Below are 22,820 nucleotides of genomic sequence, written 5' to 3' on the forward strand. Positions count from 1 at the left end.
ACAAGAGGTGAAATCCTGATCATACTGAAGTCAGTGGGGGTTTTGCCATTCGCTAGCCAGCTCAGAACCACAGCTTTGCTGACTAACCCCACTGCTACTGAAGTTTTTGTTTTTTATCCTGTTTCCTGTGTCTCAAGGTCCCACTTGGTAACCTGTGACTCCAGCAGGATTTGGCTAATCTGGCTCTCCAAGTTATTAGTTTTCTCAAATGGAAAAACAAAACAAATTATATTAACCGATGTAGTCCCCTAAAGAGACAGACCATGCTGCCACATTGCTAAAAGGATAAGCAATGAAATAGTTAACAATATTGGAATTTAAGTTATCATCCTTATATTTCAAAGGTAAAAACCCCCCTTGAAACTAGTGGGGAGGTTCACACCTTCTGTTTTTATTTACAGTAAAGGACTATTTATAGTATATTTTCAGGCTTTCTACAGACTAAGGAAGTCAATATTGCATTGGTTTACATGTTGTTCACATTTTAAAGGTTAATTGTTCAACCATTAGTTATAGAAAGACAATTTTATTTTTAAATGAAAATTTAGATCCTTTGGCTTAATTGTATAGCAAAGGGTGGATTCTGCAGCCACAGAATAGTGGAATAAGTGAAGGCTCTCAATTGACAGAATATAATTTCTATACTCAAGAAATTATATATAAAAAACAAACAAACCAGCATATAAGCACTGGTTTGGTTGTGTGCAATAATATGCAGAGAAGTAGGAAAGGATGTTTTAGAAGACGAGAGAATGCAAAAGAAATATCCCTTCCAGCTCCCAGAAAAGGGTTAATATGCTGTAGAGTAGGAGTAACCAGTGAAATAAATATAATAAATAACAATCCATACTGTCTCTTCAATTGATCCATTGATTTTTTCTCTTCTTCGATTCTTGCCTTTACTGCCTTGACAATTGTGGCCTGGAAAAGTTCAGCACCTCTACAGAAGAAACAGGGGGGAAATGTAACACTATTATGATTCCACATTCCCTTTATAGCAAGTAAAACACAGGGAGAAGCTTACTTTATAAACTACTTAAATAGTCTGAGACAAAACACTACCATCAGAAGGACAGTACAGAAATGATGAGCAATCGCAGCATAATAATTCATTTGTTTTCAGGCAACCATTACCAGATTTTGGGCCAAATCCTGCAGTCACTACTCAACCATTTAGTTACAGCAGTCATTATCCAGTGCTTGGGTTCACTGGCCTCAAGGACTCAAAGTCAAAGCCTGAGTGAGAACTCCTTGCTACAACTGCAGAATTTGGTTCTTTACTTGTAAACGATGGCATACATTAAATCCTCTTGTCAAGCACCGGCAGCTCTGCCTTTGAGTGGGTGGAGTTCTGCCTGCCTAGGCCTCAGTGAGCACAGCATGTGCTTCGTGCTCACAACACAAAATGCAAATGCGTATGACTCCTCAAATGAGTACGTGTCCCACCTCCAATCTGGAGGCATACTTGAACCTCAGTTAGTTAGTTAGTTAGGGGGTAACAAAATGGTTAGAGTTAATTTACAATCCGTCAGCGTGTATTAGTTTAAACTATTTCTTGATGCATATCACCAGTACTTTGCACTTGCCTATGCTGAATTTTATCTGCCAGTGTGTTGCCAGTTGCTTAGCTTTGCTAAGTCCTTTCAAAGTTTGTTGTTCTTAGCCTACTTCCGTGTTGACAGCTGACTATTCCTACCCTTTGTTTTCTGTTTCTCAAGCAGTTTTTGATCCATGACAAAACATTTCACTCCATGACTACTTAGTTTCATCAACAGTGTCTCTCATGAGGGACTTTATCAAGGGTATTTTGAAAGTCAAAATAAATTGTGTTTATTGTACCTCCTTTTGTTGTTGTTGTTGACTTCCTCAGAAAATTTTAGTGCACTAGTGGCCTTTATAAAAGCCATGCTTGTTTGTCAACATCGCAGTGTGCAGACATTTAGAGGTTTCATAAATCCATTCTAATTATTTTTTTAACCAGTTTATCTGGTACTGAAATGAGCCTCACTTATGTGCAATTCCCAGGATAACCATATGCACTTTTTAAAACATAGGTACAATACTGGCATACCATGTCAGTTCTGTAGCACAGAAGATTATTTTAATAGGAAGTGCATATTGTTTGTAGCAACTCAACCACTTCATTCTTAAATGTCTAGACTCTTGGATGAATACCATCTGGCTTTAGAGACGTATTGCAATTGTCCTAAAGACAATCTAATCTTCTCTGGGTCAGGATTGTATGTTTCATAATGTTAACTGTGAACTAAAGATGGGCTCCGGTCATAAAGTTTGGATCCAAATCTAAACTCCCCCAAAGTTCAAGAATGTTTAGATCTCAGATTTTAGTGAGGCAAGGGCCCATCTATGATGTTCAGCTCTATCTAGCAATGTATATGACCCTCATCAATGTAATATCTCAATGCCTTACAATTATTCATAGATTTTATCCCAGTGACATCCGTGTGACATAGGGAAGTATTATGTTCATGTTTACAGCTGAGGAATTAAAGCATTAGGTAGATTAAGTTTCCAACTTGGGGGGATGTTACTATCCAAGATTTTGATTTGAGCTAGCTTTACTCTAAACATACAATGGTAATGGATGCATGATTATATCCTGAATTGGCTAAGTTGTATGAGAAAGAGAAAGGGAAAGGGTCACAGAGACAGCTACATAATGAAGCACAAGCAGCCTTGGGCACATTCAGTAAAATTCATCCAAGTGCAGAAATCAGAGAGTTCTATGGTATCTGATTCAGAGGCCTTTTGCTGGCCTTTCCTGCCAAGGTAGCCAATATAAGCAGCCAGACAGAATTCCCTTTTAAAGGAAGAAATGTGTTTGCAATTTTTATTTGGTATTGATTGTGGAGTAGTCAAACTTACGTCAAAGTGGCTGGAGCTTGGGTTAGTCAGACGCTTTATTGGCAATACTCAATATAAATACTAATAAAAACAAACCTAATAATGAAGGATTTGTGTTTAATCAGTTTCCGTTATTACACTGAATGCTACCTTGATGCCAGGATCTGTGAAGCTTTTATATCAGCAACCACATGTAGGAAGTAGTAGCTCATGAAGACTCTTCTTTGCAGCAGCAGGAAAGCAAAGCATATACTGTCCCAAATAATTCCTGCCTCACCGCTAGGCAATTTACAGTCTCCAGTTTCTTTAGCTTATAAAAACAAACAGAAATCACCAACGTAAGGATTATCATCTTCTTAAATATGTAAGCACATCTCCATTCTGCCCAATGGAAATAAGCCAGAGTTCTGAAAAGCCTTTTTGGGCCTGTAAATCGTTTTTCTTAAGATAACTGAAACGTACAATTCCATCCGATGTATGCTGCATTTTATTTTTTTATATAGGGAGTTACTTTTTGGATGTCACAGAACTAAACCTGGGCTTTGTGGACCCAGAGTATAAACTCCACCTGCAAAGTTAGCTGGCCTTGGGGAAGCTGGACAGTACTCTGGAGTTAGAGGATGGGGCGTGCAGCCTGTGCATAAGAGCTCTAAAATCAGAGAAGCCAGCCTAGTAGGTTTTGAAGTCCATACTCCAAGTTGGAGTTTCAAAGCTTGCTGCATGAACCATCTTGATTTTTGCAAGCCCCAGAGAGGTTTCTATTGCCACTCAAAACTTTTGCATAATCAGGGCTGCATTGTATGTAATTTTGTTTGGTGAACTGCCTTTGTATATCCTTTCCCTATTTAGATCAGAAAAAACAAACAAACAAAAAATTTGAAAAAGAAAACAACAACTTTGCAGCAGAATTCCTAGGCAGGACACAGGTTCAGCCATTAAAATTTCACAGAATTCTATTTTCTACAGTTTTACAGTAGAAACCATTAAAAAAAAATCTACATTTGCAAACCACTAGGCACAGATATTATGGTTAAATCTGTGATAAGTTAAGATGTCAGTATTTGTTATCTTTTGCCAAATACTGATTTTTAAAAATGGTTATCACTGTACAAACAGCAGATAGTACTCAGTTTTATGCAGTATTTTAAGTATTTGATCATGTTAGTCTATTTATGTCCTAGACCATACCTAATTTAGTTTGCATTATATAATATTGTTCTCAAGATATCAAATCAGTCAAGGGAAAATACATTTGTCTGAAATTTTGAAAGGAGCCAACCTAGTTAACCTTTATTTATAGAAAAGCATTGAAAAAAATCTAACTGCACTTACGTTGATGGTATCCTTTAACTGTACAAGCCAGGCTAAATGCTTGAATCAACCAGCAACTGTTTCGAATTAATGACTCAATGTAGCCACATGCTCCTATCTGAAAAGCAAATGAAGAGACTGATACATAAAGTTCAGAAACAAGTGGTAAGAATCTTAGCACATCTGTTTATGCCACTGTCATAGTTCCAGGGTGGCTGCATCTGTATGTCCCCCTCTGTGTTCCACTCCACACACTAAACATACCAGGAGTCACCAATTAGGCTTAGGGGGCCTCAGCAGACCAAAGTCTTTTTAGCCTTTCCACCAGGGTTGGGGCTCCCCTGGGACAGAAGGCCTCATCTGTTTGCTGGATCGAAAGAAGGCACTTTAAAAGCCCTTTCTTTGTCTGTTGGTTTCTGGAAACCCAGCTTGAACCTGTATATGCAAACCACTCCAGGCCGGTGGTACTTCTGTAAAGTTACTTAGACTCACTGATTCACCTTTATCACCTTCCATTGTGTTTAGTGCTTGGAGGAGCTGTGGTAACCCTCCTTCGTGGAACGAAACACAATCATACATAACACGCTGATTTATATATATTTAAAATGAAAAATGCCTGTTTTTCTCAGTCCAGCAGTAAAAATGTTCAAAGGTAAGCTACAACTGCCAAAAATACATTTAAAGTTATCTTTTATAACATTTTAAATTATTGGCTTTTCTCAGCTTATCGGAGGCATCATAGGAGTGTTCTCAAACTAATGGTTTAACATTCATAAAAAGAACCCTAATAGTTAAATAAAGCCTTTAAGAGTTAAATATTGACATTTTCAATTGAAACTTAGACCAGAATTAAAGGAAACTAGAAGCTGGTTTGCCATCTCTTGCATCAGGCCCCCTATTCTCAGTGTCAGAAACTACAAAACTTCTTAGCATGATGACTGTCCAGTGGCTCCAAAATGCCAATTATAATTAAACACTATAATGACACAAACACTCTATTCATTGTAGACCTTACAGACTTGTAGTCCTTACAGAGTTCTTACTCACACAAAGCTTCTACAGACTTCAAAAGAGAGCTTTCCCAAGTAAAGAATTCAGGATTTGGCTCCTTGAGAATTGCTTCTTACCTTGTGAACTTTCAGACAGTTGGACTGAGCAAAATAGGTACACATTTTCTTATAATATAGAAACCCACAGTAATTTTGGATACTGTATTTACAGTTTCTGAATGAAACATGGAAGACTCTTGCATGCATTAGTACAATTTTGTGATGCTGAAAGGAAGGTTTTAGGACTGCTTAATGACTGCACACTTTTGCAGCTAACCCACGACAGCATTCAGCACTGAAACTATAGATGCAGCCACTTACCGACAGTATGTTTTTCATTGTAATCACAAAGACATTGTATGCAATCAGCCAGTCCCAATAACGTAGAATGCTTCGGATAGGTTTCAATAATAGATCACCACCAAAGAGCAGGAAATAGAAACAGGCCACCAAGTAACCCATACAAAATATGCTGATCCTTGTAGTTCCCGTGATGAAGATGATAGTAAGCACAAACCAGAAGAGGTAACTAAATATTATCACTTTATACATATCTAAGTAGGATCTGTAACAAGAAGATAGAAACAAGGAAAAAAATTACTAAACTTTTTCTGATCATTTTCCTACACATTTTTGCCCACTACTGACTTAACCCTACAAAGTGCAGAGCACTCTGATCTTGACTCAGCAAAGCTCTTACACACCTGCTTAACTTCAACTCTAAAGCCAATGTAACTTCTCCCATCATGTGCTTGATTCAAGCTTAAGTGCTTTGATGAACCGTGGCAGAGTGCTCAGCACCTTACAGGATCAAGTCCTTTATCATAAAAGGATGGAAAATACATTCTTTACAAACTTCATGATGCCGTGATTTATGTGGCAATGTTATATGCATGTAAAAGACTGTTTGAGCTCATTGCTGAAGAAGTCTGGGTAACTGTTCAGCAAATCTATTTCTAAAACCCACCTGCATGACCTCATTGCAAACAATTCTATACTTATTGATGACTTCTAGAGAATTCAGTCTGGTGAGAGGCCCCATTTCCAAAGACAGCTGCTAAAAATATCTTTCTTCAATGCAGATCAACTGTAAGAGGTTTGGGGAGGTGTTTTCTGCAGAATGCCAGTGTGTTATAATTTACTGAAACCTTCGCTAAGAGGCCTCAGACAGGACAATCTGAAATCCATCTTGATTGGGAGAAAGGAGGAACAATGCAGTATTTTCAGATTCTTCAAAAATCTTGACTTAATATTCACTTACAAGGAGAACAGAGACTACCATTAGAAAATGTGCAAAAGGCTGTAAGGAGTAGTAGGTATAACTAACCATTTCCAAACCAATGAATTCTTAGTTTCCCTTACTGGAATATTTTGCTTCCAGATGTTCAGGATCAGCTCACACAAGCTGTGAAACCTGCTGTTCCAGGAAACCATGCAGGGAGAGCATGACATGAACATTCACACCTTCTGTGCCAAACTACCTAAGGAGTAAATGAGCCAACTGTACTGTCGACTGCCATGTGAAGAAACCCCTGCTTGACATTCTCATGCCTCACCAGACCTTTCTGGAGCTGTCTTGCTGGTCTATATTTATATATTCTCCCTGCTTAAGTTGCACTCAGGGAGATACTTAATGATAGGTGACAAAAAGGGTCCTTTTGGTTTACTTCTTGTAAGTGTCAAAGTTTGACTCAGACTCACAATTTATAAGACCACTCTGTTTTATTAGCAAAGCTGCTCTGCTAATACATTTAGAAGTGAGCCCTCCGAGTGGGGCTTGTGTCTCTTAATTTATACAGTTTTTTGGAGAACAAGTTACAGAGACGTTACAGACAAAAGAAGAAAAAGATTTTAGTCACCACCCTTCGAGATCCCTGAGACCAGTCACGTATCTTCAATTACCTGCCACCCTTAGCAATCTCCTTTAACAGCTTCCAGTTAACTTAACTAATTGCCCTTCACACCTTCCATTCTGATGCCTGCTTCTTAGACGTGCTGGCTCTATCTTAATTGCTTCTCCATTCAAAAGCTAACTGTCCCTACGTGTGCTCCCTCAGATACTTTGTAACATGTTTTGGCATGCCCTCTCATATACAATGTATCCAGCATGTCCCCTTATACAACGTTATACTTATACAATGTTATACTTCCACATAAGCAATAAGACTATTGGGACTAAATAGGACTAAACTGCAGTCAAAATTCTATAGATGTTGTTGGGTTTTGTGCGATAAAACACAAAGCAACAAACTGTTTATAAGTTTTGCAGGAGAATAAGTAAACGGGGGGCCCCAACTGAACAGGTCTTCAGGGGCCCCTGGATGTGACTGAAATGGCACTGTCTGTGCTTCTGCTGAAAAAGATGTACTGTTGTGTTGCTGTTCCTTTACATAATAATTATTGATGTGTGGGATGTCTGGGAAGAGATCTGCTTCCTGACACTACTTTTATAATCCAATATTTGAGAAGCCTTGTCCCGTTGTGCTTACATATTCTGCATCAGCATTTTTGAGAAAAGCTAAAGAGGAAAAAAAACTGAAGCTGAAAAGAAATCTCTTAAAAAAGATCTAATCAAAAGCATTTTTCTACATTTTTTACCGACTTGGGCTATCAGCCTCAAGGGTTCTGTCTGGATGCAAACATCTCCAAAGTTCAAGTATATCTGGGGTTTTCATTCAATCAGAGGCTTGCAACAAAGTTCAGTTCTGGAGCAAAACATCCACACAGAGTTTGGGAGGTATTTGGATTAGGAGGCTGGTTTTGGAATAATTTCTTTTTAAAATTTAAATTATGCATGGATTAAATAGACTACATAACACTACAAAGCACATATTACACACTCATGCATTTTTTTCTCATTTTTGAACATGTAAAAAATTCAGTGCACCTTAATATTCTTACCTTAATATTCTTACTCCAAAGGAGGAGAAAAACAAGAGCTGGGCTGGGGGTGCAGGCTCTGGGGTGCAGCCAGGGTTGAGGGGTTTGGGGTGCAGGAAGGGGCTCCAGGTTTGGGGGAGCTCAGGGCTGGGGCAGGGGATTTGGGCACAGGGTTGGGGCGTGGGCTTACCTCGGGCGGCACCAGGTCAGCGGTGCAGCGGGGGTGCTAAGGGAGGCTTCCCGCCTGTCCTGGCACTGCAGACCGCACTGTGTCTGAGAAGCAGCCAGCAGAAGGTCCAGCTCTGCGCGACTCTCACCTGCAGGCACCACCCCCCTACCCAGCTCCCACTGGCCAGAAACCAGCCAATGGGACTGTGGAGCCAGTGCTCGGGGCAGGGGCAGTGCGCGGAGCCCTGGGGCTCCCCTGCCTAGGAGCCAGACCTGTTGCTGGCCACTTCTGGGGGGCACAGCGCGGTGTGGGAGTAGGGAGTAGCCTTAGCTGGGCAGCACTGCCCCTGGGACTTTTAACGGTCTGGTTGGTGGTGCTGACCAGAGCCGCTGCGACCCAGTGCCTTGCATTCCACGACCCAGTACTGGGTTGCGATCCGCAGTTTGAAAACCACTGTTTTACACCACAGGGGATTGTTATTTATGCCTCTTAATGTTTAACAAGAGGTTCCAATATTGTCAAATCTGCTGTGAGGCGAAAAACAATGAGCTGCAAAGAGACTGATCTAAGTTAAAATCTGCTCCAGATAGTCTGAATGACTATGTGATGTTGCGGCTTAGCTGCTGGCATCCTGGTGCCAAGACTTCTCAGCATGACGACACCGGTCAGCATCAATATTATAGCACCATCCCCTTTGAAACAAGGATGCTATTGCCCAATTAGTACTTTGGAGCTTCAAGCAAGATTACCAGCTCTGTTGATAACTCAGCCAAAGGTTATGAGTCTATTATAGGAGTGGGTGGGAGAGTTTCTGTGTGGCCTGTGAAGTGCAGGGGGTCAGACTAGATGATCACAATGGTCCTTTCTGGCCTCAGAGTCTATGATACACCAGCCAGACTCTTCTGCACCCACTAAGGACGGCTAAGATGTTGGTGTCCTGTAGCAGTAACTGATGTCTCAATGCTTCTTCAGGCTAATGGAATTGTCTCTCTCTCTTGCCCCCCTTCCCACATCACTCTCCTGCTTCCCTCTCCATCTTCTCAGCTCTCCCTCCCCATCTCTCTTGCTGCCTCTCACTCAGGTCACCCCTCTCCCCCCCATCTCTGTATGTTTCCTGACCAGTCTCTTGTTCCATAGGCACCCTGTATATTTACCTACACCCCAAGACTTTCACGTCAGAGTCTCCTACCCCTCATATCGTCCCTCTCAGGCACCCCGATGTTTCCTTGCATCCCTGTCAATCTCCTTTTCTGCCCTCCATATGGCTCTATCCCCCAGTCTTCTTCCTGAACCCCACATTCTCCTCCTTTTCCCTGCTGAACCCTGCAGTCCCCTTCACTCTGCTGAACGCTGATTTGTTGATTTTCCCTTTGCCTTTAGCTATATTAGCACTTTCAAAAATAAGCTTTATTTTTATTGGATTATCCATGTTTTCTTCCAGGATGTGCAAGAAAATTAATTGGACCTAGTTCATAAGATCTCTTCAGGGCCTTTCCTACAGTTAATGGTATTTTTTCTTCTCCTGTTTTTCAAGTTCATCTCCTCTATCAGTAAATTCCTTTTTTCTTGTCTCCACTTGCTTTAGACTATAAATCCAAAGTTGCACTGGTTGTTAAAACCCTTTTTATTAGCAACAAAATGTTTATTTCATGCAAGTCTGAGCTGAAGTCTGTAATGATGATTTGCAGATCCTCTGTCATTAATCTAAGTCAGAATATGTGTGGTTCCAAAGAATGCATTACATCTGCTTATGAGAGTGGTCTGCTGCTTCACCTGCTGTTGTCTCCTTGGTTGCAGGCGTTACAGGGACCAGCTCTGTGTTAGATGCTGGTATTAGGTCCCGGTGTTAGGGGCTAAAATATTTTGATATCTCCGTATTTTTTCTGTCCATTTCTAGGTTCTTGCACAGGAGTTCTTCTAAATTGGGATTTTCCCACATCACAAGCAGTGGGAACAGAGATCCGCCTGTAAAGCCATCTTGGCTTTGCCTTTAGAAAGTCCCTACTTTTTATTCTTTGGCTTTGTTTTGTTTTTTAAAATTTCTTCACTTGTGGTTTCCTGCAGGCTTAGTTGTGCATCCCCTGAGAAATCTGGGGGTGGAGTGAAATTTGGACTTTCAGAAAATCTCTTCCTTTAGGTTCATTTGTCACTGTTGATCTCAAGTATTTTTCCAGAAACAGGAAAGTTAAGTGATCGGTTTGGTTACAAGTTCTTTTTTCCCGATTGTTCCTACTGTAATAAAAGGCCTTTTAGCAATGCCTACTGGAACAGTTACTGTCAAGTGTCTCCTCAGGGGAGAAAAATCAGAAGAAAATCTTCAGATTGTTACGTAAAATTTTTGCTATGTGACACTTTATGGACAGCAATGAGAGATGTTTGACTAAAACCTTATATACAATGCTTTGGAAATGTGAAATGCCCCAACAGAGAGGACATGGGCCAAATTCAGCCCTGGTGTTAAGCAGTTGCTAGTCCCTAGTTTACATAGGCACTCAAGTCAATATAGTTTTAATTTAGATTGTAAAACCTAATTTAGAGTGCAAGCTCCTTGGGGCAGGGACTGTGTCTGCAATTTGTTCTATAAGGCAACTAACACATTTCTGGGTTCAAGAAAATAAACACATACTGATACATTGGGCATAATCTAATCCCACACTTACAAAATAAGGGAATTAAGGGAAAAGTACTCAACAGCAATTCTCTTTTCCCTAGTCCTCTCTTCTTCCTTTCTAAACAGCAAATCCAAAACAAGGAAGCCTGTGGCATTACCAACCAGAAGTAAGAAGACAAAAGATTAGTTAAATCCAAGACTTCCAGAACAAAGACATATATAATAAGATCAAAGAAAAACTACACCAAGCAGCACTTCTTGAGGGGAGCAGGAGAGATGCAGCACAGGAAAAGAGGACTACAACAAACAGAATTACTGGTGAGTAATCTTCCCTTGATGTATGTCCTCCTTCTCCTAGTCTACCCAGCAACAATTACAATTAGCAAATATCACAAGCTAGGCCTTTGGAAGGAGGGGAGGAGGGCTAGGAGCTTATTATATATAACTACTCTCGGAGAATCTAATGCAAAGTAACATTAATAAACAAGTACAGATCAATCTGGTAGTTCAAGAGGAAGTTATGAGGAAATGAACAGGTGGCCACCTTATAAATTTCAGAAGCAGATGCTTCTGCACTCTGAATCAATGAAATTGGCTACTGCAGAATGGAATTTAATAATTTTGCATGTAGCCATTTGGTTAATGGAATACAGTCTTGAGCAAATCAGTCGTAGTCAGAGAAGTGATTGTAAAAATGGCATCTTGTCATGACACTGAACTCTTGATGGATTTCTGTTTAGAAAGACAGAAACTGTTAACTTTTACAAAACTCTGAGTGAGAGATCAGTACAATTCCAGAACTTGCTTTGCACACAGAAAGACACTTTCTCTGATACAGCAAAGGAGGACTGGGACACAGCACAGGTAAACAAAAGGCTAATTAACATAAAACTGCCCCAGTTTTGAACTGGACTCAGTGAGCATATGAAAATTCAAGCACAGGTCCATTACAGAACATGGGAACGGGAATGCACATTCAACTTCTTTTGGAACTTGAAAGCGGGGAAAGTATTTCAAATCTAGGGATCAGGGACAGAAGTTGACTGCCCCTGAGCATGACCCAGTCACTAAACTCCTTGGAAAAACCTTTAGCAGTCTATCTGCCTTGCTCAATCTCCACACAGTCAGTGTAAGCATTCCGGGCTGAAGAACAGGATCAAACCTTCAATGCAGTCGTATAGGACATTTCTAGGAATGCACTGCAATCACAGATTTAGGTTCTAAAACCAAGGATGGTTGGACTGCAGGGGCCAACACTCTTTCATGAATGTTCTTTTCTCCAGAATCAGAGGTAGGATCCCATGAAAATATATCATGTCCCCAGAGTCTTAGACTCAAATGATCATGAGCAGGAAGGAGATAGTTTTGCTGATAGGGTGGAGCTAAGCTATTCAAATAGGTGTCCCAGATTATAGTAAATGTCCTGAAACACATGGAGGTCCAAGCTCCACTTGGTAGGGACCATTACTATTCTTGTTATTAATAGATAGCTCATGCTGAACCAATCCACCATGATGCTCTCCTTCCTTTAGAGATTCACTTGCTCAGAAAGAGGGAAGAAGAGAATCTATCTAGGAAGTCAGCCAGGAGGCTTCAGAAAAGATTTGAAAACTTCCAGTTAGCATGGCAGGTGTAATGTAGCTATAAGGAATATGACTCTGTTCTGCTTCAGAATAAACAGTCAGCTAAATTACAATTAAGAATCTTTATTACTAGTGATGACACATCAGTGAGGAAGGACACAGCTTGATCTTTAGATCTCAGAGTGAATTTGCAATACTGACAGCTAGAAAAATCATCTCTCTGACTTGTGAGCTAAGCATATTTTACATGGAAGTCTTATAGGGAGAAAAACTGGCATGATATTATGTCATTTTTACAGTCACTTCTTTGACTATGACTGATTTAAGTAAATCTAATTTGTTTAGTTTTAGGGCTTGTTCTAATTTCTCAGTGATACTAGAAAATAGGATCTCCTCATTCTGCTCATCAGCATGCGCTGTCTTCCTGTAGTCAGTGGGAACTGCTACATTCAAAACTTCTGAAGACCAGGCACTAGCTCACTTTAGATTAAAGGAAGATACGCCCCTCGTTCTTGCAAACAACGATGAGACATAGCCAATAGATATGGGTCAAGGTTACCTGAACGCCTCTCAAAATGCTTGGCTCTATTATCTTAAAAAGAGGAACTTTTATCAAATACAAGAGTTTTCTCAGTCCAACTAAAATGCTGTTACTCCAGTCTATGAACAATGAACAATTCAAAACTCAGAATCTCTAAATATGGCTAAACCAGTTGATATTTTAGTCTCAGAGTCTCCATGTAGTGTATACCCTGGTAAAATTTAGTAACCAACGTGAAAGTCATGAGATTGCTGTTGCTTATTTGGTCCCTGAGTTTTCTAACAAGTTTCCTTTGCTTGCTCCTTTTTCTGCCTTATTTTTCATTTTATTTTCTACACTACATGAGTCTCTACACAACATGAGTCTCTACACAACATAAATGCATCAAATATAAAAGGCACATACATTTCCATGCTTAACCAGAACAAATATAGTCACAAACTTGTGTGTTCACCCTAACACAATTAAACAGATTGTTTCTCTGGATTTTCTGTTTTTCATATCCAATACTTTCCAGCGACAACATTGCCACCCCATAAATGTGAGCAGCAAACCTTTTCTGAAAAGGCTGTATACTGTTAATTACCTATATAAGAGTCTATTTTCTCATCACATCCCAAATACCGCCTTTGAATATACATAGAGCGATCTAGGACTTCAAGGAATTTTACATATGACTCAAAAGGGAGAATTTGGTCCTAAAGTTATGGAAAGGCAGCAGTCCAGTTAAGGTTGAGGTTTATTTCCCAATAAAAGTCTGATTTTGTCTCCTATCCAAAAATCTTCAGAGTACATTCTTTGTGCTGCAGGTTCTTCATATTTTGCCAGCAGACAATTTCTCCCATATTTCTGGGATTCGAACAAGTTATTCTCGATTTAGATAAAAATAAGTCAATCATTACTTTTTGAAAATCTGCTAAAACCAGCTTTTCCGAAAAAAGCTAAAATGAAATTTATTTGAAAGAGCTTGACGAGTTGCAGTGCAAAGGACTGATTTTATGATGGGAAAAGGTGCAGTTGGGCAGTTATTCCCTGGAGTGATAGGCATGTCCACTAGACTCCTGTGGACATTAAAAAAAATGCCAAGCGAAGTGAGTCTTTAGCCCTTTTATTTCTGAAGAGAACTTTTAAATGTAGACTCATTGACACTAGTCACAGTGATTTTTCTGACCTAAATCAGGAAAATCACAACATGTTCGCACTGTCCCCTGGCATTCTCACCAGTGATGCTCTTGCCCAGAACCCCTAACTGAATGACAGCTTGGAATCATCTTCATCTCCGGTGCACTCTCCTCAAATATGAGCTCAGAGCTAAAGTGGATGTGGCAGCTGTGGCAACAAGTGGAATTTAATACTCTTCCTGTAGTATTGGAGCCAACGCCACTCCCTTCCCTTCATTCCTCCCAATTAAGCCCCACTGTGGCAGACATTTTCTGTAGGTATTTCTGGTTGCTGATAAGACTCCAGGAAATCATCTCCACTTGGTGCAATATCTAGTAGGGAGATGGTGGCACCAGGCCTCACCCTGCTATCAACAGTTGCCTGTTCTCAATGGCAGCAGAGTGTATCAATGGCTATAATCTCCAAATAACCATGTCAGCTGAATGCATTTCAGTGAGTTCACCTTCAAAGCTATTCATGGCTTTGGCCACAGGTTCCAGTAGAAACAATAGGATCCATTTAAAGATTTTATGAAGGGACTGCAATTACAATGAGTGTCTGGTGAAATAATAACTGTTTATCAATTAAAAACAGCTTTCCACTCTGCTCCCTCTCAGCCATCTGAGCATAACATGCTTTCTGACTCACAACAAACATCTAGAGGGCAAAACATAGACGCTAATGAAGTTTCCCCCATAGTTATTCTTGTAAATATTGCACCAAACCTTCAGAAATGCATCAGGCTAGATGGCCAGCTGTGCTGAGCTTACACACGCAGCAGCTGAGGAGCAGGGAGAAGATGGCTCCAGGATTATGAGCTGCTCTAATTTTCGACAGCTGAACTCATTATATAAGAGCTGCTCCATCTGCCAAAGATTGGCTGGTGCAGTGTGTTTCTGGCTCCACCCCTTTTTTTTTAGCCCACACCACCAAAACAGACCTCCAAAGTCCATGGGTGGGAAGGGGGTGTCATGCAGGGGAAATCCTCAGCTGTCCATATGAGACAGCTTTATGTCCCCTTTGCCCTTATTTGGGTTGAGTGAAGAATAATCTTCTTTTCCAGAGAAGATTTTTGTTTGTTTAAATAGTGTATGACCTTCTTCAATTTTGAGCAAAGCAGCAAGAGTAATTAACTGATAAATACATTTGTGATATTAAAGAGATACATAGACAGGGCCAGACTAACTCGGTCTCGCACAAGTGCATAGGGCAGAGAAGACAAGGAATAGATCAGGTGTACCACCATGTACTCACCAGGAAACCTAGGGAAGGATTTTGCTCCTTCAGGCACAATCCCTCCTTGAACTCCACCTGCAATGCTGTTGATCTGTACCTTCCACATGGCACCATCGAGGCCACCATCAGTGGGCCAGCTACACCGAGATATTCAGAAACATGCTCACCTGTGCTGGAAAGAGCCTTCTAGGTAGTACCATATACCCTTTCCAGCTATTTCTTATGGAAGATAAATAACTTACTGCTGCACAAGTTGCATGTTGTAAAATGGGAAAATTTAAGACAGATCTCAATAGAGTTGGAAGCCAAAATTCAAACACTCTTCTATTACAGATACCTTCAAAACAGAGAACTTTAAAAAGAAGATACATTGTTATTTCAAAATATTCCAGACCCGACATTACCGGCAGTGAATGAAGTCGGGAACAGGGTTGTGCTGGCTAAATGACGCTGCATCAAGGTTCATGCAAATTTCCACATTGTCCCCAGCCATGATTCGCACAGCAGCCTTATTTTCATCCTCAAACATTTGTCTTTGTAAGGATGCACAGAGCAGCAACATGAAATCGTCTGGAAAAATGAAGATATCACCGTGAGAACTTCAGCCATTATCTCAGATCTATGGTGTGGAATGCTGAATGCTATTGGTGAAATGTTATCACCTAATCACAGCACAGTAGTTCTTACAATGATCCCTGGGAGATTGCATTATCTGTGATGCACTGTAATACAAGTTTGACATTTGTTACTACATTTCATTTTCACCTGATTATTCCACTTCCATGATTTTTTCTGAGAAGGAGATTAAAGGGAGGAAACAGAATTCATCACTTTTTATTCAGCTTTATTAAAGAAAAATGAGAATGTACCAGTTGCATAAATTACTGAATATTTGAATGCACTGATTTGATAAAAACACAATTACTGTTCAATGTACTGTGTTGGTATAATGCCTAGCACAATGAGGTCCTGCTCCATGAATAAGGCCTCTAGGATCTACGTAATAAATATAATAATAATGCCCTGTATTGTTGCTTCTTCAAAACAAATAAAAGCTTTGTATTATACTTTTGCATGATTTGAAACCAAAGAAAAGTAAACAACTTTCATAGCCTGTGCTAAAATACTTACAGACAAGAAAAATAGGATTTGGTCTTTCAATGAAGTCTGGAAAGTATAACCATTTTATGATGTTGGAGTTGAAGTTGGCATTAAGGCTTCTCCATGGATAGTCTACAATAAAAGGAAGCATGCAAAAATGTAATCAATAGTTTATAACAATTACTTCATTTTCTTTAAAGTATCTGTCAGTTTTCCAGCAGTTTCCTGTAAGAACAAATGGCCATAAAAGGTAAGTGACCCTACCTTTACAAGGAGCAGGTGGAATGCCAATACAAATGAAATACTGGAATATAATGGTGCATGCCAGAAAACAGCAGTACTTTGGCCAGATCTCTGCAATAGCTTTTCTTCTACGTCGATATAATACAGCAATTAACCAGAAGGCATGAATCATGGCAAAGAAATCCATTCGTTGACCAATTACATTAACTGACAGTAGGAAACAGGTCTGTGGAAGAAGTAAAGAAAAATATGCAGCATTTAGAACCCCTGAGATGGTTAGGGCAGATATAATAAATTAGCTTTTCAATCTGATTCTTGGAAACTTGATGTAGCTGAGTGTAGCTCTTCACATACTAAGCCTCTGACATGGTTAATAGTCCTCCACCACCCCACACTTTGTGTAATTTTCTATCATCACTGACTATCTCAATACAACTGTAAAGCAAGTTTCCATTTCATGCTACTAAAAAGATAGAAAATGGCCAGAACGTAGTCATGATAAAGCCTAGATTGGAAATGCTTAATTGTTGCCAAGCAATGCATGTTACATAGACATATATTTTGATACTACTTACAGATGTTAAAAGAATGAACTCATAAAGAAAAATAATAACTGGAGGGCATCCTCAGGTGGGAACCACATAAAAAGAACAAGCTTTGTGACAATGTAACTTTTGTTTACTATAGACAAACAGCTCAATTGTTCTGAAGTGGTTCGCCATTATTTTTGAAGCTCTTTTTCCCAGGGTAGTTTCTACTCTCTGGTTGCACTTAAAACAGTGCCTTTAGGTGATGCTATGATGCAACACTTTGTTTTAGAACTCAGTGAATAATTCATAGTGAATCATTTAGTCAATGAATTTCATCATTTCTCTCTCCAGGAACTGCTCTCAAACAGTGATGGTCTCAATTTTTGTGGCTAACTAATTTTGGTGAATTGCTCCCAAGGATTGCTTGTTAACCATTCATTACATTGACTATTTGGAATTTGAGAGAGATGTTGGTTAGTTCTGATTAGACTCATAGGCACACAGTAACTTATAATTGGGTTTCCACTGCAAATACTTATGCACATGAGCTGAAAACTTGCTTTCTGCAGGTATTCTCTAAAGTTTGCTTAAAACTTGCATTTTACACAAACATTCTTGCCACTACACTAATTTTCTTCATTTGAATATTAACGAAAATTGAACACAAAAGGGTGTGAACATAGCTGAAGCAAATTCACTGTTCTATTCAAGCAAATATTTATAAGTGTTTTATGAGGTATTTACTCAGCATTACTTTATTTTCAAGATGGATTAAATTTTGCTTTGTCTGTATGAGTTGGTGCCAGACTGGCAGGGAAGGGAAGGCAGAGGGAAGGTGGGAGCTAGACAGAGATGCAGGCTAAACAAGAGATACAGAAGGAGGAAGGAGAGTTGTCTAACCTCAGATCTGCCCTACCCCTTTACCCGTGCTGCGGCTGGCAAAGCAGAGCAACTTTATCCATGGAATACAGCATTGGCCTGGGACTCAGGAGCTCAGGTTCTACTTCCAGATCTGCCACTGACCTGCCACGTGACCTTGGGAAAATCACTTCCCCTGTATCTTTCCCTGTCCATGCTTTGTCTATCTTGTCTATTTAAGTAGTAAGCTCTTGAAGCCAAGAAGCACAGTGGGGAACCAAGCTTCTTGGATCTACCAAAATATAAATAATACTAAAATAAAGAGTGACTTCTTTCTTTTCCCAGATCCTGCAACAGTCCAGAGTGCAGCAGGTGCAAGAACAGCTAACATGTACTTAGCCATAGACAGTAGCCTGCCAGCTGCTGCTTTTCTCCTCTGCTCCCATGGTACTCAACTCAGTTGTGGGTGACATCAGTGGATGCCCCTTGCCAATCCCTCCCTGAATAGCACACAGCCTTCCCTTTTGGTGAATTAGAAACAGAGCACAGGAATGAGAAACAAGTATATTGAAAAGAAAAGAGAAAAACAAGAGAAAAAGCATGGGGAGGGGAAGATGGAGAGGGGGAAGAGATGGTGGTAACTGTGCCTAGACAACTCTGGCCCTAGTGAGAGTAGCAGATGAGGAAGCAGCAGGTTGTCAGTACATCTCTAACTGGGACCAACAAAACAAAACAACACAAGGTTGGGAATCATTGTCTTAACCACATGAATATGTTACTTACCTCCAACCCAAACTTGTAGAAGAAGTAGTTTATGAAATACTTGGCACAGTTTACGAGTCCATCATCCAAATGTAATCTTGTAATGTCATGGAAAATGGTTTTAGTCACAGGTGCAGTAAGATTATTTCGACATCTGTAGTACTCCTGATGCCGGTAAATTGTAACTTCAAAGGCCAGAATAGCCAGCATCAGTAAGTTATTCTACAAAAGAAGCAATAAAAAGAAGATAAAATCAAAACTGAAATATGAGGAGTTGGAAATATTTTCTGAGAAGCATAATCAATGAATATTCTAGTGGATATTATTGTTTAATATTGCTGCAATACCAAAATGTTCTGGGATTCAATTTCAAAATGGGAAGTTTACTTGAGCCATAAAATGCATCAAGGGTTTACCAATTCCACAATTTCTGTTCCTCCCTCTGGAGGGGGTAGAGAGACCTACTGTTCCTCACTGCAGGTGTCTTGACAACTGAGACTCTGAATTCATACTCGAATACTTGCAAGGCCACTGACTTCTGTTCTCACCAACAAAACAATGGAAGTGCTTGATAGAGTTCTTTTGGTGTTGTTTTCATAACCCTAATTTACGTGGGCTGTTCACTTTGCCTGTGTTGGTGCAAGAGGGAACAGCAGCACTATTAAGTACTGCCAGACAGTATCTTTTATGTGATAAAAGACCAGAAACTGTGCATCTGTCCCAAATTTTGGCCTTGTCTTGCTGAAATCACATGAAGATAAGAAGCAGAGAACCTGAAATGGGCTGGGTCAGCACTGAGAAAGTTACCCTCTGCAGAAGGGTGTAGTTCTAATTTCAACTAATCTGATGACTGTGTTCAGAACGAACATAAATCTGCAGGCCAATGAAGGTACCATACAGGTAGGTGAAGTAAGTCACTGATTGTTTTTTTTAATTCAGGAGGAGTCACAATCATTAAGCCTGTGATATAATCTAAATGTGCAGTGACTCAACCATGATTTTTTCAGCCATTTTCCATGCAGAACTTCTTATCCTAAATCGTTAAGTAAAGGACTTCAGAAACTCTCTAATCCTAAGGGAGTCATGCAGGATAGCCTTCGGGTGCTGACACAGAGTAAAACTAAGAAATGTTTAATCCAAATGAAAGTAACAAAACACACCCTGCCTGCATTAAACAGAACAAAAACTAGAATAAAGACAGGATTATTGCTGTTTCCCCTCTCCCTACCCCCACCTCCCAAAAAACCCACAACATTTTTCCCAAGTTGTTTCTAAGGGATAAAAGTTTTAAAAAAATAATTGCAGGTGAAATGTGCTGGCAGCCAGAGACAATTATCCAGATCAAACATTTATCCTAGATTTTATAATATCTGAAGTGGATGTATGTTGTTACTTCTTACAAATCTTGTAAGTCAAATTTCTTGACATTCTTTTAGTCCATAGTAGCGCAAGAGAGCTATGGTTCCCTGTGCATTTTATCTGAATTATTGCATGGAATTTCCTTGAGTTAGGGGCTTAGGAATCATGCATAGCAGGGCACTTGCCCCCTAACCGTACATCACATTTTTTTTCTCCATTGCCCACAGCTCACAATTCATGGAATGATGTATTGTGTGTGTGTGTGTGTGTGTGTGTGTGTGTGTGTGTGCGCGCGCGCGCGCGGGGGGGGGGCGGGGGGGGCACATGATCCATTTCAAGGGTATTGAAAAGTTCATCAGGAGTAAGAGGCAGTCAGTCTAAACACAGAAAAATGTAGAGCAGTTACCCTTAAGTATACAAGCAGGGGATAAGACTTCCTTAATCCAACCCACTCTGTAGGATCAATGGGTGCGCTGTAGAGAAGCGACGTCTTCAGTTCTTCACTGCCTATGTCAGTTTCATTTTCTGTAGGCTAAAACGCAAACAACGATAAGTTCTTTCGTTAGAATCTCTTTGGAGCCACTGGGGGCAGGAATCATGATGGCTCAGCAGAAACACATCAGCTGAACCGCAGCTTTGAACACTTCACATGCTTCCTTTGGCTCTGTCCTTTCACTGAAGTACCTAGCAATTAAACTCTTAATATGCACTACTACTCACCATTGTACAGTTACTGGAAAAGGTGCTAGGGTCAATAGATGTGAGCTGATATAACATTTTGCAGACGATAATCACACATGTCCAAACAGTGCAGACACTTGATGCCAATGGGCGGAATTGAGCATATGGCAAAGCAAGAGCCCAGGCAATCAAAAACACAAAGTTAAACAGAGACACCTGAAAACACAAAACAGAAATTACACAGAGCAGCCAGATGACCAGGCACCTTAACGTGACCTTTTACACCTACAATACCTCACACACAACAGTCACTGAAAAATCCTTCAAAACAAAGGGCCGAAAACAAGATCTAAGAAAAGTAATGAAATAAACATTTAAAACAGCTCTCGATGTGATGCTAGACATGGATGTCACTGAAACTCAACAGCAGTTAGTGGCCGGTGGAAAACATAGTAATCAATTAGGTTGGAAACAATTCTAACTTCAAAATACTATTAGCACCACTAACCCACACAGTGGCATGCTCACTCTACAAGTATGGTCTAAATAAAAAGGGCCAAACCTGTGGCCCTGCTTTTTTTTTGCAGCAACAAGGTGTACGCAGTGGACTGTTGGGGGTGGTAGAAAGGCTGATTTTTGTGGTAGGGGACTCTCACAAATTATTTTCTAGGCACATCAGAGTTCTCCCTCTCATCTGAAGGGGCTGCTGGTGGGATGGAGAAAGACAGAGGGACTATGACTTTGGCTCCCAAAAAATTAAACAAAAACCGTAGTATCTTCATTGGTGGAGAGGACTGGAGGTTTGCTGTGTGAGAGGGGTCCCCATTCCCAACTGATGACTTTAATTTAAGATGGGACTTCAGGGTTTGATTAGGCTCCAGCATCTGGAGAGCCCAGCTGGACCATGGAACCGCAGTTAAGACTGCACCTAAGAAGTAGGTTGGAACGAGGTTTGGCCCAAGTGTTTGCTGTGGAGCCAAGAAGCATCAATAGAAGGATGAAATTTTGTCAGCACAGGTTTTACTTGCCTCTTTCACTGTGACCCAGATGATGTATGAAGAAACAATTTTGATAATATGCAGCTCCAAAAGCCACCACACAAAAACTTGCAGTTTATGAAAATATTCCAGAAATTTCAAGAATAGCACTGTGAGGCGGTCGATCACCAGATGCCACTTATTCTTTAAATCTGCAAAGACAAACCCAATGGAGTCACTGAAAAACTCTCTTTACCTTTGTTACTTCCCTCTTCAGTAGAAAATAGTAAGACAGGATTTTTTCCGCTCAGCCCCAAAACAAGAGACATTAAGGTGAGTAAAATCAGCTCTGACTTTCAATGGTGGATTAAGACAAAATGGGGCCCACCACAACAACAAATCAAAGGCTACCCACTACAAAAGTACTTGTGGCACTGACTGTGCATCCAATGGCCCCTGCAGACCCAGGGCCTGGATCTGTGAATCCGTGAATCCATGTATCCCTGCCTTAATCCATCCATTGATCTTGTAGAACTAAAACAGTTTAGTTTGATTATATTTAGTGGATATGGTCCTATTTTGTTCAGAAAAGTGTAAACATGAAAGTAATTCACAGAGGATATTTCTTCCTAGCAAATCTTTATGTCAGCTTTGAGCAGAACCACATTCCAACCCCGAAAATGGTATTGCTGAGAGTGACAATGTGGAAATGGAAAAGACTGCCTGACGCTAGCATATGGCCGAACACTGCTTTCTAAAAGCTGAATATGCCACTGAGATGATTAAAAACATGTTCACAAGTCTCTCAGATGTTTACACAGTCCTCTGGGAAGAGCAATATACTGTAATAGAGTCTGCAAACCCTCCTGCAGAGTTTTGCTTGAAATACAACTTTTTAGTTAC

The 22,820-nt window shown here is 40.2% G+C and overlaps 1 protein-coding gene across 1 annotated transcript in view; it reads right to left on the bottom strand.

Annotated features, from left to right (window-relative positions):
* PIEZO2 (piezo type mechanosensitive ion channel component 2) overlaps positions 1 to 22,820 on the bottom strand; it is a 440,411-nt gene that overhangs the window by 72,790 nt on the left and 344,801 nt on the right. Inside the window, exons 21-31 of the mRNA XM_074944649.1 lie at positions 21,969 to 22,129; positions 20,980 to 21,156; positions 20,666 to 20,791; positions 18,922 to 19,122; positions 16,772 to 16,976; positions 16,538 to 16,639; positions 15,811 to 15,976; positions 5,547 to 5,790; positions 4,198 to 4,294; positions 3,016 to 3,175; positions 851 to 940 (exon numbers count right to left, since the gene is read on the bottom strand). Of these exons, the coding sequence (XP_074800750.1) occupies positions 851 to 940; positions 3,016 to 3,175; positions 4,198 to 4,294; positions 5,547 to 5,790; positions 15,811 to 15,976; positions 16,538 to 16,639; positions 16,772 to 16,976; positions 18,922 to 19,122; positions 20,666 to 20,791; positions 20,980 to 21,156; positions 21,969 to 22,129 (1,729 nt within the window). The remainder of the gene's footprint in view (positions 1 to 850; positions 941 to 3,015; positions 3,176 to 4,197; positions 4,295 to 5,546; positions 5,791 to 15,810; positions 15,977 to 16,537; positions 16,640 to 16,771; positions 16,977 to 18,921; positions 19,123 to 20,665; positions 20,792 to 20,979; positions 21,157 to 21,968; positions 22,130 to 22,820) is intronic.

Source organism: Natator depressus, chromosome 2 (assembly GCF_965152275.1).
Source record: "Natator depressus isolate rNatDep1 chromosome 2, rNatDep2.hap1, whole genome shotgun sequence".
NCBI classification, from domain to species: Eukaryota; Metazoa; Chordata; order Testudines; family Cheloniidae; genus Natator; species Natator depressus.